This window comes from Barbus barbus (genome assembly GCF_936440315.1).
Source record: "Barbus barbus genome assembly, chromosome: 48".
In the NCBI taxonomy this organism is placed as follows: domain Eukaryota; kingdom Metazoa; phylum Chordata; class Actinopteri; order Cypriniformes; family Cyprinidae; genus Barbus; species Barbus barbus.
Genome location: NC_136726.1, coordinates 24,404,314 through 24,422,086, shown reverse-complemented (window position 1 = coordinate 24,422,086; position 17,773 = coordinate 24,404,314). Strand labels below are relative to the sequence as shown.

The 17,773-nt window shown below is 40.7% G+C and overlaps 2 protein-coding genes across 2 annotated transcripts; both read left to right on the top strand.

The window, feature by feature from the left end:
* Positions 1 to 5,167: 5,167 nt before the first annotated feature.
* pclaf (PCNA clamp associated factor) lies at positions 5,168 to 7,159 on the top strand. Its single transcript, XM_079412464.1, has 4 exons — positions 5,168 to 5,414; positions 5,810 to 5,896; positions 6,084 to 6,261; positions 6,365 to 7,159. Exons 1-4 carry the CDS (start codon positions 5,228 to 5,230, stop codon positions 6,399 to 6,401), a joined length of 489 nt encoding a protein of 162 aa, XP_079268590.1. The 5' UTR covers positions 5,168 to 5,227; the 3' UTR covers positions 6,402 to 7,159.
* Positions 7,160 to 7,702: 543 nt separating this feature from the next.
* On the top strand, positions 7,703 to 14,794 carry LOC306866992 (small ribosomal subunit protein eS17). Its single transcript, XM_079412463.1, has 5 exons — positions 7,703 to 7,778; positions 8,635 to 8,786; positions 12,422 to 12,527; positions 14,138 to 14,203; positions 14,675 to 14,794. The coding sequence occupies exons 1-5, from the start codon at positions 7,776 to 7,778 to the stop codon at positions 14,750 to 14,752; spliced, it is 405 nt and encodes a 134-aa protein (XP_079268589.1). The 5' UTR covers positions 7,703 to 7,775; the 3' UTR covers positions 14,753 to 14,794.
* The last annotated feature ends 2,979 nt before the right edge of the window (positions 14,795 to 17,773 follow it).

Below are 17,773 nucleotides of genomic sequence, written 5' to 3'. Positions count from 1 at the left end.
TGAGTAAGAGTAAAAGTACCCATTTTTAAATATTCTCTAAAAGTATTAGTTACCCAAAAAATTTACTCAAGTAAATGTAACGAAGTAAATGTAACTCGTTACTACCCACCTCTGGTAAAATGTATTTTAAAATACCTATGTAAAATATATTCTTATTATTCCAAGCATATTTTATAATGTATAATCCTATTTATTATTTGATTATTTAAATCTCCTGTTTAAAAATAGGAAAATACGCACTACAGTTGTATATAATTACACGCGATATATATCTGTTTATAATACACATTTTAAAATTGTATTGCATACCTGCTGCTGCCATAATAAAGACCCACTTTGAATGTTTACGTGCTTTTCTTGTCTTTCTGCACTCACTCCTGTTGCGGAGCAGTTATGAAGTATTGTTCTTTTAAATACTTTCCAGCATTTTAGAATTAAATATGAATGCAAATTACACCGAAGCACAACAGTTACCGTACGGTGTTCGAGAGAGTGCTCAAAAAAGGGTTTAAACGCTGAATTTTGAATCGATTTCTTCTCGTAAACTCAGCGATGTGGATTCGGACAGCGATTAAATTACCACACGACCTTGGTGTTTGTCAAAAACAGTAGGTAATTTGGCCGGGGATTTTCACGGGGGTGGTGAGAGAAAAACACAGACGTCCTGGATTCGGACGGCAATTAAATCACTAACTACCCCCTGAATATGGAGAAAATCACTTACGCCCCCCTGAGAAACAATTACTGTCCAAATCGGGCTTAAAATTCAGTTTAGAATCCATCCACATTCCCAGATATCTAATAACTGACACCTGCTCTAATTGTTTTCCATACAATTTAATCTTTATAATTGGATTGATTTTTCTCTTTGTAAAACATATCAGCTGGGTTTTAGATACAGAGAAACGGAAACCCCGTACACACAGGCCTGAAATGTAGGCCGTAGCCCGGCCCGTGTCCGACAGCTTATCAGAATTACCGGCCCGAACCCGTCTTTCCTCTCTTCTTCAAAAAGTAGTTTGTTAGTAAATAATTCAAATAACTCCGTACTATCCCCCGGACACACTGATGGTAATTACTCTTGCTGGGGCTTTATTGCGTCATCACTAACTGATGGATGTCTAAAATATAAAAATAAGGAGAAGCCTAAAACAGGCCGCGTCTGAACTATGACCCTAAAATCATCCCGAAACCTGACCCTAGGGCCGTAAAACCATCGGGCCGGGCTGAAATGCACACACACACACACACACACACACACACACACACACACACAACTCATACAAACAGAACAAACAGCATATACAATCAAAAAGCTACAAATAAAATCTACACGGTACATAATAAATCCTCATGCAATGATCAACATTAATCATGTATAAGCAGTTCTCAACACACGAGAAAATATTCGTACAGGATTTTTCTGGCATATTTTCTTGGTCATTAGTTTGATTCACAGAGTGTGGCCTAATCTGGTCTAAATATTCATAATAATCAATAATAAGTCATTTGTCACAGGAGCAGCGTTCATCTGTTTATTTCCCAGCCATTAATACATATATATTAACCCTCTGGTGTTGTTTAAATTATTATTTATTAAATAATTTCATAGCGCTCTAATCAGTGGACTACATTTCCTATAAAAGAGACTGTATTTATACATCTTTCTCCTTCTTATGAGTTCAGTTCAATACAGTTTGTGTGATTTATGTGTTTATATATCAGAGACGAGTAGCGCTAAATAACTCAGCTTTGCAGCCGCTGCGAGTAAACAGCAGCCTCCTCCTCCTCCTCCTCCTCATCCTCCCTCCTCATCTTCTTCACAACAGGCTGTTCTTCTTCTTCGATTTTATGGCGGGTAGCACCAACATTGAGGTGCATTATCGCCACCTACTGTATTGGAGTGTGAACCAGAGTTTACCCTTTTTATGTAAAAAAAAACAAAAAACTAAATTCTCTTAATCAACTCTGTTCTCTTGAGATAAAGAAATAAACTTTCTAAACCATAAGTAACTATATTTTTAAGCTTTAATTCATCTATTCCCATCTTTCGAAGTGCATTTTCCATGACTTCTCGTTCATTAGTATATTTTGACAAACACAAATAACATGTTCTACTGATTCCTCTGTTCCACAGTACTCACATAATCCTGTTGGATGTTTATTTATTATTTTTAAGGTTTTATTCAGCATAGTATGTCCAACCCTTAATAATCTTGTTAGAATATTTTCCTCTTTGGTGCTTCTTTTAGTTATCCTCACTACTCCTATTTCTCGTTGGATTTCATAAAGATGACGTCCTGTATTTCCTGTGTCCCATGTATGTTGCCACTCCTTCGTGATATATGCTTTAATTACTGCTTTTGCTTCATATTTACTAAGTGAAATATTCATGGCCTCCTCATTTTCCAAAGCCTGTTTCGCTAAACTATCAACCTTTTCATTACCTTTTATCCCCCTGTGAGCCGTTATCCACATAAATATTATCATGATGTTCATATTCTTAAATCTGAAGAGATTTTCATATATATATTTACTATATCCTGTCGACTGTGAGATGTGAATGATTTCAATGATTTTAATGCCGAACATGAATCTGTACAAAGTATAACCTTTTTGATTTGAGTGTCTTCTATGCACTGTAGTGCTGTTGCTATCGCCATCATCTCTACGGTGTACACTGATAAATGATCTGATGTTCTCCTGTTAACAGAAGTGTTTAAGGATGGAATACTGAAAGCTAAACCTGTTCTCCCTGTATTAGGATCTTTAGAGCCATCAGTATATACTGGGACAAATGCTTGATATACAGTTTGTAGTCTATCTTCAACCACAGCTACAATGTTTCCAGATTCATTCATTAACTCTAGCATATCAACATCTATGATTACTGCAGGAAACAACCAAGGTGGAGTTATTGATAACGGTACTGTAGGAATGTATCTTTTCTGACTTAAAATCATTTCTCTAGCTTCTTTGTCACTATTCCATGCAATAATCTCTGTTTAGACCTTTCCTTTGCAGCATGGAAGGAGTACCTTTACTGTTGGATGGCGGTCTTCTGAATGGCCTTGAAGCTTTACCCAGTAGTTCATCATTAACTGCTTTCGTCTGATTTGTAATGGCATTTCACCCACTTCAACCTGAAGAGCAGATACAGGAGTCGTTTTAAAAGCACCACAACAAAGTCTCAAAGCTTGAGCCTGTATCACATCCAACTTCTTCAACAAAGTTTTTGCTGCCGAACCATAAACAATACTTCCATAGACTAACACTGATCTTATCAGTGCTATATAAATACTTTTCATTGCCGTTCCACTCGCTCCTCACTCTGATCCTCTTAAACATCTCATCACATATAAAATCTTTTTACATCTAGTGTCAATTTTTCCAATATGTTCGTTCCATGTTAATTTCGCATCAAACCACACAACCAGAAACTTAAAAACTTTAACTTGTTCAATAGTTTGTCCATACATCTTTATCCCTGTGTCAATGCCTCTTTTCCGAGTGAACATTAGTGTTTTTGTTTTATCTACTGAAAACCTGAATCCCCATGCATGTGACCATTTTTCTACTACTTCAATTGCCTCTTGTATTTTTCCTATAATATGATTTATATTCCTTCGCCGTTTCCACAATGCCCCGTCATCAGCAAACAATGAACGGCCAAGGTCTCCTTGAACTTGAGAAAATACATCATTTATCATAATTGAAAAGAGTATTGGACTTATGATGCTGCCCTGGGGGGTACCATTTTCTACCATATATCTTCCAGATAAGACTTTCCCAATTCTGACTTGAATAAATCTATCAAACAAAAAATCTTTAATCCAATTATAAATTCTACCTGTTATTCCTATCATATCAAGTTTGATCATTAACCCCTCTTTCCAAACCATGTCGTTCCAAAGAAAACTGCCATCACCGATTCCTTATTAACCTGAGCTTTCTTAACATCTGTTTCCAAACATATAATGGGGTCCATAGTTCCTCTTCCTCTCCTGAAACCACTCTGATGAGGTGATAGAATTCCTCTACTTTCCAAATAAAATGCTGTTCTCTCTGTAATCCTTCTTTCCATTATCTTTCCTATATGTGAGGTCAATGCTATTGGCCGATAGTTCTTTGGATTTGACTGGTCCTTTCCAGGTTTCCTAATAGGAATAATCACTGACTCTTTCCATCCAGAAGGTAACTTTCCTTTTTCCCAAACTTCATTATAAAAGCCTAACAGTTTTATAGAGTTTATATACAGTTTAATCTTCATTTCTTCCATAGTAAACGGAGCATCCATTGTGCTATTAATTTCCTTCTGCCTCTCCATCCTTCCAGAATAAACTGATTTTATTAATTCCCTTCCTCTCTTTCCCTCCTCAGTTAGATTGTTTGAGCTATGGATTTCAATGAGTGCCTTTGCTATCCTTTCTTCATCCGATGCTGCTGCCTTTTCCTTCATAACAGGGTATTCCCATTCTCTTCTGATCCCTCTCATGCTTTAATCATGTCCATACCCCCACACAGGTGTTGAGCTCCCGATTTTATTGCAAAACTTCTGCCAGCAATTTTTGCATTCCGTATAATTTTCCTAACCTTTGCTTGCATTTGCTTATATTTAATGAAAGTTGGAAAAGTTCTTCTTAAAGTTGTTAAAGCGTTATTTCTTTCTTTAACTACTGCACTGCATTCATCTGTCCAAGGGACCACCTTCCTCTTCAGTTACTTTAGGAATGGACTCATTAGCAGCTTCAAGCAATACTGTTTTCTATTTTTTATCAATCTCCTCTTGATTTAAATCTATTGTATCTATTTCCCGCTCACAAATAAAACTAAACGTTTCCCGATTAGCACGATGCACTTCCCAATTCTTTTGTCTTGTTGTTTATTTTCCTGTAAAATACTGGATAATGGTCACTCCCTGATGTTTCATAAGTTACATCCCACTCATATCCCTGCTAAATTATTTGACACCAGAGTTAAAGCCAATACTGGCATATTCCCTGTGTCTGGTCCTTTTCCCATCATTTAAACAAACCGATTCCTTTTCCGCTAACAAGTGTTCAATCGCCTCCGTTTACATCTACAACAGCCTGTTAATGTTTCGCGCCGTTTTTCACTGAATGAATCTACTTCCGTCCCTTTGGCCTCCATTTCCGCGCCTGACGTCATCGGTGACGCGGATGTTTATGCCGTGTTCTAAATCGCGCGCTCGTTCACTCCCGTTACCATGGAAGCGCTCCTTCACCCACAGTCACATGTCCCGGATTCCCGCCCACCCATTGGCTGGCGGCCCGTGACGTCACGCGACCTGGCTGCTCTTTTAAACGGCGGCGGGAATCTGGGTGTTGTTCAGTTGGTGTCCGGCGCGATGGTGCGAACTAAAGCTGACCGCGTCCCCGGAGCTTACAGGAAAGGTGAGGGAAACCCGTCCTAACATCTCTTTATCATCATCTGATGCGACTCAGGGTGATTCGTGCTGTTTTTATATCTATATGAACGGTATTAATCTGTAAACATGAACCGCGGATCGGTCTTTAAGCACCGATGCTACTCTTAATGTAACACGTAAGTCATGAAATTAGTGTTTTTCCAGCCCGAATCGTCTCATTATTATTGTTTGAACACTAAAAGTCAGTAAGTGTCCGTGAGGTTTGTTTTTAAAGGAGTTTAATTCGGATTGAATGAAATGGCGCCACTTTCACATTCATCCGCGTCGCGCTCCGGAAGCGGAATCACTTTATTTCTGACCTCGCGCCTTGTTGCGCTGTTTATTAATTGTTCATCAATAATTTTCTATGTTTTGTTGCAGCCGTTGCCGCTTCTGCGCCCCGGAAGTCCCTCGGCGCTTCCGGATCCGTGAACGCGCACAGCAGCGGCGCGCAGTCGGGCACGCCTGGTGAGTGCGCGCACGTTTAGAGTTTATATCATAATGCATGTTGAATATATCAGTCGTGAAGGTGTTCCTGCTGATGAAGAGCAGCACTTTCTCTACAGTAGAGTTATGACTGATCCTCCAGCAGATGTGTGGGTCATTACTGCAGTAAAGGGACTCTGGTTCTGGTATTAATGCTTGTTGTGCTCAGCTGCCAGTAAATACGCCGGGGGGAACCCTGTGTGTCCACGGCCCACGCCACCCTGGCAGAAGGGCATCGGAGACTTCTTCGGCGGCCCCAGCAGAAAACCAGAGAAGGAGAACCTTCATCCTGCGTCTGATGATGAGGAGGAGGCCGGCGGCAGCGGTGTCGCTAAAGCACCCAGGAAGTGAGTGCTCAGGACTTCCTCTTCCTGTCTGAGGGGCTGCTCAGGACTTCCTCTTCCTGTCTGAGGGGCTGCTTGAGTCTGATCGGTGTTCTCTGTGTTTCAGGTCCAGACCCATCGTTGATGACGAGGAGGAGGATTAGTTTCATGTTTCTGACTCCTGGCCATTTTTAGTGTAAATCTTTGTAAATACTTTTAATTGGATGTTTGTTCATCTTGTACAGGTTTAATAAAGTGATTGTGGTTTTTCCCAGAGTTCTGTGTTTATCTGATCTCTTCACTGAATGCTGTCAGAGTTTATTAATATTTGATTCTAGAAGTGTTTAAGTCAGCAGTCGTGTGTTTTTGCTGTAACTGAGGAGTTTAATCTTCAGAACATGTTTATTAGTGATTGATCGAGTAATAAAGAGTTGGGGGTTTTCTTCATTAGACTCACTGCAGCTATAGTTCTGCTGCAGATTAGGCAACTTTAATAAATCAATCCATAAACTGAGGTTGTAAAGTCACTAAAAATAAGTTTAACACTGTTTGTCTAACTGCAACAGTTCTATCATAAATTGATCCGTATATGTTTAACTTTAATCAGTGTTTCATCAATACAGCCCACATCTGATTAAAGACACTGATTTGTTTTGAGAATTGATGTCTTTAATCCTGATCATTAACACACTTCCGTCAGCATTATGTGATGAACATGACTCGGAGATTAAAGTGATTCTGCAGTCTCAGCTTGGTTTGTTCTGCTGAAGGGTTAATGCTGTTATTAGTGTTTATTAAATCACTCTCGTCTGTTATTCACTCCAACACTCTTATATCAGTTCTGTTCAAAACCACAGACTTCTTAACAGATATGCAGTTCTATGCTTTAATGTCTGTTTGTGATTAAAGTGTTTCTTTGGTGTATTTATTTATTGCTGAATCATGTTTAATGTTTTCAGTCAGATGCACAGCGAGGGAAAACATTACTTCTTGAGTAACGGCAGATAAAAAGGATAATATGATAGTTTTGTGCGTAAAACTCATTTATTTCTATATTAGATTTGGCAGTGTAATAAGAGAAATGTACCTAAACTAAAGTTTAGAGATCCATAAAGCTCAGATGAATGATAGTTATATTATAGTGCACTGCAGAAATGAAGACAGAAATAAGTGTTTCTACTGAACTATCAAGATCACAGTGTGCTGTCAGACAAGCACTCTTCCGCAAGCAGACCTGTGTTTACTGTGATTTACTGGGGTATATTTGAACGAGTGATTCCTGTGTTTACTGTGATTTACTGGGGTATATTTGAACGAGTGATTGCTGTGTTTACTGTGATTTACTGGGGTATATTTGAACGAGTGATTCCTGTGTTTACTGTGATTTACTGGGGTATATTTGAGCAGCTGTGTGTAATGAAACGCAGCTGCAGTGTCGCTCCTCCGCCGCTGGGGGGCAGTGAGTGGCGCTCGCGCGGCTCTGTCGGCTCGACTTCCGGTCGGGCTCTTTTTCTTTCTCTTCCGCTCTCCGGATCATCATGGTGGGTACCTGATTGTTTGACTGCTAATAATCTGCAGTAATCCTCGTCTCTCGCCGCTCGCTGCATGATCGCAGACAGAGGAGTGTGACGCGGGGTTTCTCTCTCGCGCGCGTGTGTGAGTATGACGCGACAGATGAGCGGCGCGTGAGATTAGAGCGCGATAAAAGAGCGCGAGCCGCTCTCCGTAATACTCTGATAAAATACTCTGATACCGCGAGTGTTTCTCAGTAATACTCTGATAAAATACTCTGATACCGCGAGTGTTTCTCAGGAACGCGTGTTAATCAATACACCTGATCAGGTATTGCGGATCTGATCGGCCCATAATGCACTGCAGCAGACACTAGCATATATAAAGATAAGGATATGTTTACTCTCAGCGTCTGCCGCTTTAACTTCTCCAGCAGGACGGATTCTGATTGGCTGTCAGTGTTAGCATCGTTCATCAGCTGGGAATAATCCTTCTGAATGATTCTAACACATCGTTCCTCTGGGACTTGATCGTCTTATAGCTGTTATAGCTGTTATAGCTGTGTGAGCGGGCTGTTCTCGAGCTCTGCTGCTGTGACATCGGTATATATCAGTATATATGTGTTCTGATCTGTTCTAATCAGTATATATGTGTTCTGATGTGGTTCTGATCAGTATATATGTGTTCTGATCTGTTCTAATCAGTATATATGTGTTCTAATCAGTATATATGTGTTCTGATGTGGTTCTGATCAGTATATATGTGTTCTGATCTGTTCTGATCAGTATATATGTGTTCTGATCAGTATATATGTGTTCTAATCAGTATATATGTGTTCTGATGTGGTTCTGATCAGTATATGTGTTCTGATGTGGTTCTGCGCAGGGCCGCGTCAGGACTAAGACGGTGAAGAAGGCCGCCCGGGTCATCATAGAGAAGTACTACACCCGGCTGGGGAATGACTTCCACACTAACAAGCGCGTGTGCGAGGAGATCGCCATCATCCCCAGCAAGAAGCTGCGCAACAAGATCGCCGGGTGAGCCGCACTGCATGCTGGGATACAGTCTGTGAGGGTCTCGTTTGATTATTAACGAGCTGTTAGAGGTTTAGTGTTAATCGCTCGGTCCAGACTCGTTAGTTCCATTGAACTGTTAGTAATGAGCGTAGTTTCTCTGGATGTTTAACCTGCTAAATCAGCTCTCCACTAACTGAGGCATAAAAACTAATTAAATTAATAAAGTGAGCTGCAGTAACTGAAGCTCTTCAGTGTTTCGCTCTCGTTTCTGCTGCAAATATCTAAACATCATTAAATCAAGATACTTCACTTAGTTTCATCATTCAACTCTTCGTTTCCGAGAAACTTAACAAAATGAAGTGTTTGATTGAAATAAGAGCAAATATCTGCCGGAGCTTGTTTCTCTTTGAATGAAGTGGATTTTTTCTGAGCACACGGACGGATTTGTTCTTGTTTTGATCATAAACTCGCTTCATTTTGATCAGTTTCTCAGGGAACATGAATGAGTTTGTGTTTGTTCTCCTGTATATGTCTCTTGATTGAAGGATCTTCAGACGTTTGCAGAAACCCTGAGGAAGTTTGATCAGAAGAAGTCCTCTTCGTAGTGTTTGTGAGAGATTCAATCTTTCTTCTGTGAGTTGAAGAGCGATGGCGATCTGTTGGAAGATGTACGTTCATCAGTCGTTAGTGTTAACGAGCAGCCTCTGATCTGGTTTGTGATTGAGCTTGAGTCGTGTTGTTAACGAGCTGAAGCTCGTCAGTCCTGTGTCGAAAGTGACTGTGGAGTGACTGTCTCCAGGTCATTGATATCACAGGAAGAGGAAGTGAAAGTCCTTCCCGTGTTTGCTGGATCCTGTTCCTCACAAACCCTGAATCTTTCACACAATCTTCTACTGAAATTGAATGTCTTGGTTTAGATGAAACTGAAAAAATGATCTGATTCATCTAATATGCAAATCAAAGCTGCATGTAAACGTATAAATTGCTCATAAGGCAGTTTTCATATAAACTCCATTTGTTTCTACTCCGATGTCTTGTTGAAATATAAACATTTAAACAGTGGCTATAAGTTATTATATATATATTAGCAAAATGCTTGTCTCTACAGTTGCTGATATTTCTACTTGAGTTTATGGACACAGAATGTCCTTCCTGAGGAAAATGTGGTGTTATGAATACCTCACGCCACATTAAAGAGCAGCAAAACTATGTTTATTTATTGTATTTTGTGATAAAATTAACAATTGAGGCTTTGTTTCATATTTAAAATAGCAAAGCTTATTACAACCATTGGATGGGAGACATTCTACAAATAATGTTTATCTATAAATCTGTGTTCATCACCATGAAGCTTGATTAAAACACAGAAACAGATATTGTTAATGTAGCGCTAGCGCACAGCATCAGAGAAACGCTAACGAACACTCGCTGTGTCCATCAGTGGTTTCTGACCCTGGAGCACAAAACCAGTCATAAGGGTCAGTTTTCTGAAATTGAGATTTATGCATCATCTGAAAGCTGAATAAATAATCTTTCCATTGATGTATAGTTTATGATAGGACAATATGACTTGGTTCACACTGCAGGTCTTAATGCTCAGATCGGATCTTTTGCTGAAATCTGCGCTGTTCACATTGTCATTTAAATGCGACTGCCATCAGGCTCATGTGACCCGTATCCGGCCCTGAAGTGACCCGCATGCACAGAAGATGTGACGTCAGACCCAGCGCACTGTTTGAGGAAATAAAAATGGATGCTGCTCGTGTTAGCATGTGTTTAGCCATTTTTAAGTTGATGTGCAATCAGAGCCTAAATAACGAAGTGATATTATTGTCTGTCACATTTCAATGATGTAAAAATCGCAGGAAATGCGACATGGCTGTTCAGACTGAAGTCTCATTGTGAAACATTGGATATGTATCCGGTTTAGGACCACATATGAAAGTGGCCTGGGCCTGATTTGTGCTGTTCAGACTGTCATAAGAAAATCAGATATGGGTCACATCTGGGTAAAAAAAAAATTGGATTTGGGTCACTTCAGCCTGCAGTGTGAACTAAGCCTATTTGTCTGAGATACAACTATTTAAAATCTGGAATCTGAGGGTGCAAAAAAAAATATTGAGAAAATCTCCTTTAAAGTTGTTCAAATGAAGTTCTTAGCAATGCATATTACTAATCAGAAATGAAGTTTTGATATACACTCACCTAAAGGATTATTAGGAACACCTGTTCAATTTCTCATTAATGCAATTATCTAATCAACCAATCACATGGCAGTTGCTTCAATGCATTTAGGGGTGTGGTCCTGGTCAAGACAATCTCCTGAACTCCAAACTGAATGTCAGAATGGGAAAGAAAGGTGATTTAAGCAATTTTGAGTGTGGCATGGTTGTTGGTGCCAGACGGGCCGGTCTGAGTATTTCACAATCTGCTCAGTTACTGGGATTTTCACGCACAACCATTTCTAGGGTTTACAAAGAATGGTGTGAAAAGGGAAAAACATCCAGTATGCGGCAGTCCTGTGGGCGAAAATGCCTTGTTGATGCTAGAGGTCAGAGGAGAATGGGCCGACTGATTCAAGCTGATAGAAGAGCAACTTTGACTGAAATAACCACTCGTTACAACCGAGGTATGCAGCAAAGCATTTGTGAAGCCACAACACGCACAACCTTGAGGCGGATGAGCTACAACAGCAGAAGACCCCACCGGGTACCACTCATCTCCACTACAAATAGGAAAAAGAGGCTACAATTTGCACGAGCTCACCAAAATTGGACGGTTGAAGACTGGAAAAATGTTGCCTGGTCTGATGAGTCTCGATTTCTGTTGAGACATTCAGATGGTAGAGTCAGAATTTGGCGTAAACAGAATGAGAACATGGATCCATCATGCCTTGTTACCACTGTGCAGGCTGGTGGTGGTGGTGTAATGGTGTGGGGGATGTTTTCTTGGCACACTTTAGGCCCCTTAGTGCCAATTGGGCATCGTTTAAATGCCACGGCCTACCTGAGCATTGTTTCTGACCATGTCCATCCCTTTATGACCACCATGTACCCATCCTCTGATGGCTACTTCCAGCAGGATACTGCACCATGTCACAAAGCTCGAATCATTTCAAATTGGTTTCTTGAACATGACAATGAGTTCACTACTAAAATGGCCCCCACAGTCACCAGATCTCAACCCAATAGAGCATCTTTGGGATGTGGTGGAACGGGAGCTTCGTGCCCTGGATGTGCATCCCACAAATCTCCATCAACTGCAAGATGCTATCCTATCAATATGGGCCAACATTTCTAAAGAATGCTTTCAGCACCTTGTTGAATCAATGCCACGTAGAATTAAGGCAGTTCTGAAGGTGAAAGGGGGTCAAACACAGTATTAGTATGGTGTTCCTAATAATCCTTTAGGTGAGTGTATTTATGGTTGGAAATGTACTAAATATCTTCATGGAACATGATCTTAATATCCTAATGATTTTTGTCATAAAAGAAAAATGTATAATTTTGATCCATACAATGTATTGTTGGCTATTGCTACAAATATACCTGTGTTACTCATGACTGCTTTTGTGCTGCAGGGTCAGGTGTGTTAGTGATGCACAGCTAGTGTAAAGCAGCGTTGGGCGTCTGTGAATGACGTGTGTTTCTCTGCAGGTACGTCACACATCTGATGAAGCGCATCCAGAGAGGTCCAGTCAGAGGAATCTCCATCAAGCTGCAGGAGGAGGAGCGCGAGCGCAGAGACAACTACGTGCCCGAGGTGTGTGTGTGTGTGTGTGTGTGTGTGTGTGTGTCTGATGAACCTGTGTCGAAAGTGACTGTGGAGTGACTGTCTCCAGGTCATTGATATCACAGGAAGAGGAAGTGAAAGTCCTTCCCGTGTTTGCTGGATCCTGTTCCTCACAAACCCTGAATCTTTCACACAATCTTAAACCCTATTCGCACGGGATTAGTATTATCTGGGACCATGTGTGATTTTGAAATTATCCCCCACATCTGAATTTCGTGTGGTGCATTCACACGGGATAAGCGAAGCCTGTGATTTTACTCAAAATTACTGACTTATCTCCCGGATACCCGGATGTCAAGGCTTTGAGAGTCCCATTCTATGGTCCAATTAGATGGATTTAAAAAAAATGAAACTATATAGTTTTGTGCCCCGTGTCATTTACACTTCACCAGGTTATAATGTCAAGCTTTATGCTTGATTTATTTGTAAAACATTAAACCTTTTCAGCTTTCTGTGTCTGCAAATTGTATGGTGTAGCGATATGACAGCACCCAAAATACTATCAAACACTCCAACACAGCTCCGTTCTTTGCGAAAGATGGATAAAAAGGCGCACAGGAAACAAAAACCTTAATGATATACGACCCACCAAATCACAGAGATGCCGATTGGCACGGGATTAATATTATCACAGGACCTCGGTGTTCAGGGAAGTATGGTAGGTCATTTACGGGGGAATTCTTACTTTACAAATTACAGACATGGCCGATTCAAACGGGATTAATTATTACAAATGACTGGAGGTCACCAGGTGATACTAAGCCCTATTCGGACAGGATTAGTTTTACAGGGGTAGATGGGGTAATGTAACTATCACAGGACGTCTGTAATATTAATTAGAAATCTCAGTAAATCTCTTCTATCAGAAGTGGGAGGGGTAACTCGATTTACGCCCCGTCGTCACCTGCCTGTCGTCACCTGCGTTTTGTTACTTCCTGAATGTAAGTGCTCCTCATCGTTCTGTAACAGTACAAGACGAGTGATGCGCTGATGATTGACAGGAGGCGTGACTATGTATACCCCTTTTCCACCAAAGCAGTTCCAGGTGCTAGTTCAGAGCCAGTGCTATTGCCGGTTCTTAGTTGGTTCGACTGGCGAGCGCTTTAAAAACCGGTTGCTTTTCCACAAGCTAGAGAGCCAATACAGAGCCAGGTCTTACATCACTGAATACGTTTCATGTTTCGGATCACTAGCGCGGCACAACAGGCATCTGTACAAAGCATCAGCGCCACGCAGATCGATGGATCGGCACACAACACACTAAAGCACCGCGAGAGCGCTCCTGAAGCATAAAGAGCCGTCTGCTTTCCAGTCGCTCCCGCAGCACCCCGATATGCCTCGCACCGACCGGTCCACGCAGCGCTGATCTATCTTTAGTGACATCTGTAATGATTACTGAGATAGTGCATTCGGACGGGACTAAAATAACTGAGAAGCTCTGGTAATAATTACTTTACCCCACCTCTCCATGTAAAACTAATCCTGTCTGAATAGGGCTTTAAAGTGACCTCAGTTGAGATGTTTGAGAGGAGAGCATGTGACGTTTAGATGATGATGATGATGATGCTGTGTCTCTGCAGGTCTCGGCTCTGGATCAGGAGATCATCGAGGTCGACACCGACACCAAGGAGATGCTCAAGCTTCTGGTGAGAATCGTTCAGTCCTGTGTCGAAAGTGACTGTGGAGTGACTGTCTCCAGGTCATTGATATCACAGGAAGAGGAAGTGAAAGTCCTTCCCGTGTTTGCTGGATCCTGTTCCTCACAAACCCTGAATCTTTCACACATGCTTGTTTTTGTAATGTGATGTTTGTGTATTCTCATGTGTAGCGCTGCAGCTAATGATTCTATTGATAAATCCGCTCCTCTGACATCATCGAAGCGTTACTGTAACGGCTCGTGTGACACTTCAGCTTTTGCCTTGTTTGACAGGAGCTAACGATGAAACGCTCTACTTTTGAGTGAATTACATTAATTACATGACTTCAGTGAAGCAGAGAGCTCTCTGAGATTGTGACTGCTGTCATTGCATCGGTGTCAGCTGTAGGTTTGAGTGATCATGGTCTTGGCACAGAGTCATTCGTTCTCTCCTCGCTAACGGTGTTTCTCTCTCCGTCAGGACTTCGGCAGCCTGTCCAATCTTCAGGTCACTCAGCCTCCGGTCGGCATGAACTTCAAGACCCCTCGTGGCGTCTAGACATTTGTAATATATCTCTTAATAAAACCTGGGAAAAAACAACTGATGCTGTGAAGTCTTTATTTCTCAGGATTAACATTCACACACTAATTGTGACCGTTTGATTTCGTTCATGCAATTTTAAACATGTCATTTTTTTGTGTTATAGCAGCTTATTGATGGTTAAAGGAAATAAGACGGAGCTATTAATGCTTCAGATCTTTTGTTCTAACTCTCACTTTGAAATATGTTTGTAACTCTTTAATATGATCATCTGGAGAACTGTTGCAGCCTGCTAGTGCAACTATTTTAAAATATATATATTTTTTCAATAACCTTTTTTTCCCTTTTAAATATACATGCAGTTTTTAATACCACGTGTGAAGAGGTGCCATGGGAGGGTAAATCTGCGACAGCTGGTTTATCAGCAGTATTACTGAAGCAGAGCTGCTGTCTGGAGACTGAAGGAGCGCCACCTACAGGAATCACAGATAAAGCACACCTGATTCTTCCTGAGATAACTGGCAAAAGCCTGAGTTTAAGTTTGTGACGTGTATTTTGTCTTTTAATTTTGTAAAATGCTCGGAAAATAAACCATTTTAAATTAATCTGACGGTTACAGCGTTATGATGAGATGGTGAAACTATGTAAAAGTAGTGAAGCAAAAAGATTAGTTAAGGTCTTTATATCATTTAAATGGAACCCTCTATATTACAATTTCTCTTTGATTATTTTCTTTATGTATTGTCCTTTTGTTCTAATCTGTAAACAAAAAATATGGTGGCTACAGTAGCCACGCCCCTAACTCTCGCTATTGGTTGAGCTGGATGTATTAGGTGTGTTCTACAGACAGCGATCGGCGACAGCAGCAGTCAGGGGCGGAGCTGAAGACTCACTCTCGCGGTGTTTGCATACTCTATCACAGATGAAGTGAATAAAATGCAATAATTGTCAAATACACAGATGTTTCAGAAACGTTTTCATGAGCAACAGAAGCACTTTTTATATACTGCTTAATACAGCGCCATCTGCTCAAGAATAAAGTTCAATGTAAACTATTTAAATACTAATAAAGTGGGGGTATATATGCTTTCATTAGTTTTTCTGATAAACGGGACTCAATATAACATTGCGACTACTGTAAAAAAAAGCCTTTACTGTTCTAAAAGCAGATTTGTGAGCTGTATTTGAATTGAAGATGTTACAGTTCACACCAGACGCGACTTGCGCGAATAAATCTCGCTATTATTTATAGTTCACTCTGCAGGCGACTCCAGTCTCGATGAGAAATGGCTGGCGTGGATTTTGTTGAAAGGATAGTTGCACTTTATGTGCTGTGGAAACACTGGACGCGTGTATTTCAGCCGAGAATGTCTGCGTTTATTTATAAAAACAGCGCCTATTTGAGAATGTGCTTCGCTGATTTCTTCGGTCACCGGGCCTCGTGCTCATGTATGCCGAAGAGAGGAGCATCACCTCGGCTAGTCCTTCTGATATTTTCCGCTGGCTCTGATGTCTCTGTAGTGGATAAACAGAAGATATAATTCGTTTGGGGTAAATCTAACAGGTAATCTGGTCTATGGTACAGCTCCGGGTATCCACATACAGGACGATGATTTTGTCCTCTATTGTTGTTTCGGATTTAATCAAGTCACTACTAGAGCAAGGTCCTGATTCAGTGGCGTAACTTTGCTTTGAAAAGTGCTGGGGACACCGCACAACTCGTTTTGCTATTTGTTTATTTAATAACCGAATTTACTTGGGGACTGAGTTCAGAGTTGGAAATGCACTTAATTTTCACTTTGATGTACACATGCATCACATTCACAAGTATGTCTATAAACATCCAAATAAGCAAAACGTAACATTCACAATGTTTTGCTTATCACAACACATCCAGGGTAGAAAATATCAATCAAAATACGCAAGATAAATATGGTGAACTTACCATTTCATGGTCAGCTCAGCTGCAGCGTATTCATTAATTGCACAATTGTGTGTGTGTGTGTGTGTGTGTATTACGATTCATTCTACTTTGAATTACTTGCATATTTTCTCTTAATACCAGCAGACAACTTGCTAAAAGCAGGTGTGATCGATGCACGCGCTGAACATGGAAGAATCAACATTACGTCAAGAGTTAAGACAAGCCCACAAAATGTTTCCTCATCCAATCAAATAATTTACCCAATCCTGAACTAGCAAAACCTTGTGTAAAACATGAATGAGTTAATTTGTGTTTAAAATGGTTAAACTAACTACTCGGGGAAGTCGTGGCCTAATGTTTAGAGAGTTGGACTCGTAATCCAAAGGTTGTGGGTTCGAGTCTCGGGCCGGCAGGGATTGTAGGTGGGGGGAGTGAATGTCCAGCGCTCTCTCCACCCTCAATACCACGACTGAGGTGCCCTTGAGCAAGACACCGAACCCCCAACTGCTCCCCGGGCGCTGCAGCATAAATGCTGCCCACTGCTCCGGGTGTGTGTGTGTGTGTGTGTGTGTGTGTGTGTGTGTGCATGTGTGTGTGTGCGTGCGCGTGCATTTGTTCACTACTCACTGCTGTGTGTGTGCACTTGGATGGGTTAAACGCAGAGCACCAATTTCGAGTATGGGTCACCATACTTGACAATACGTCACGACTTTTTTTTTTTTAATTAAATAAATTAAATTGTTTTGACAAATCTTTTTTATTACGTTTTTATAAAAGCTCTATGTTTTCCTCCCCCACCCCACATGGTAAATGTTGCTACCTATAGCATAAATGTTAAAACATCAACAAAATGTCCAAAAGAAAGTGTGGAAGTGATATAAGAAGCATTTTAGTGAAGCAGCCACGCACAGTAAGTTACTTTGCTTAACACGAAAACATACTATATTTAAGTTACGTGAATATAGACATACTGTTGGTTTCTGGCGGCCACTGGAGCACGCTGTGATTTAATACAAAACTGAATTAAAGGACTATGAACTAAAGTCATAACATAGAATTGTCCTGTTGCCTAAAAGTGCTTTAACTATTATTCAGCCTTCAATGATGGACAAATG

What these genes read in the sequence shown, in the direction of transcription:
- pclaf (XM_079412464.1), top strand. Translation starts at nt 5,228, where the DNA reads ATGGAAGCGCTCCTTCACCCACAGTCACATGTCCCGGATTCCCGCCCA. An exon ending in CCCCGGAGCTTACAGGAAAG is followed by an intron (nt 5,415 to 5,809) that starts GTGAGGGAAACC and finishes GTTTTGTTGCAG; the next exon opens with CCGTTGCCGCTTCTGCGCCC. An exon ending in CGCGCAGTCGGGCACGCCTG is followed by an intron (nt 5,897 to 6,083) that starts GTGAGTGCGCGC and finishes TGTTGTGCTCAG; the next exon opens with CTGCCAGTAAATACGCCGGG.
- LOC306866992 (XM_079412463.1), top strand. An exon ending in GAGACAACTACGTGCCCGAG is followed by an intron (nt 12,528 to 14,137) that starts GTGTGTGTGTGT and finishes GTGTCTCTGCAG; the next exon opens with GTCTCGGCTCTGGATCAGGA. An exon ending in AGGAGATGCTCAAGCTTCTG is followed by an intron (nt 14,204 to 14,674) that starts GTGAGAATCGTT and finishes TCTCTCCGTCAG; the next exon opens with GACTTCGGCAGCCTGTCCAA.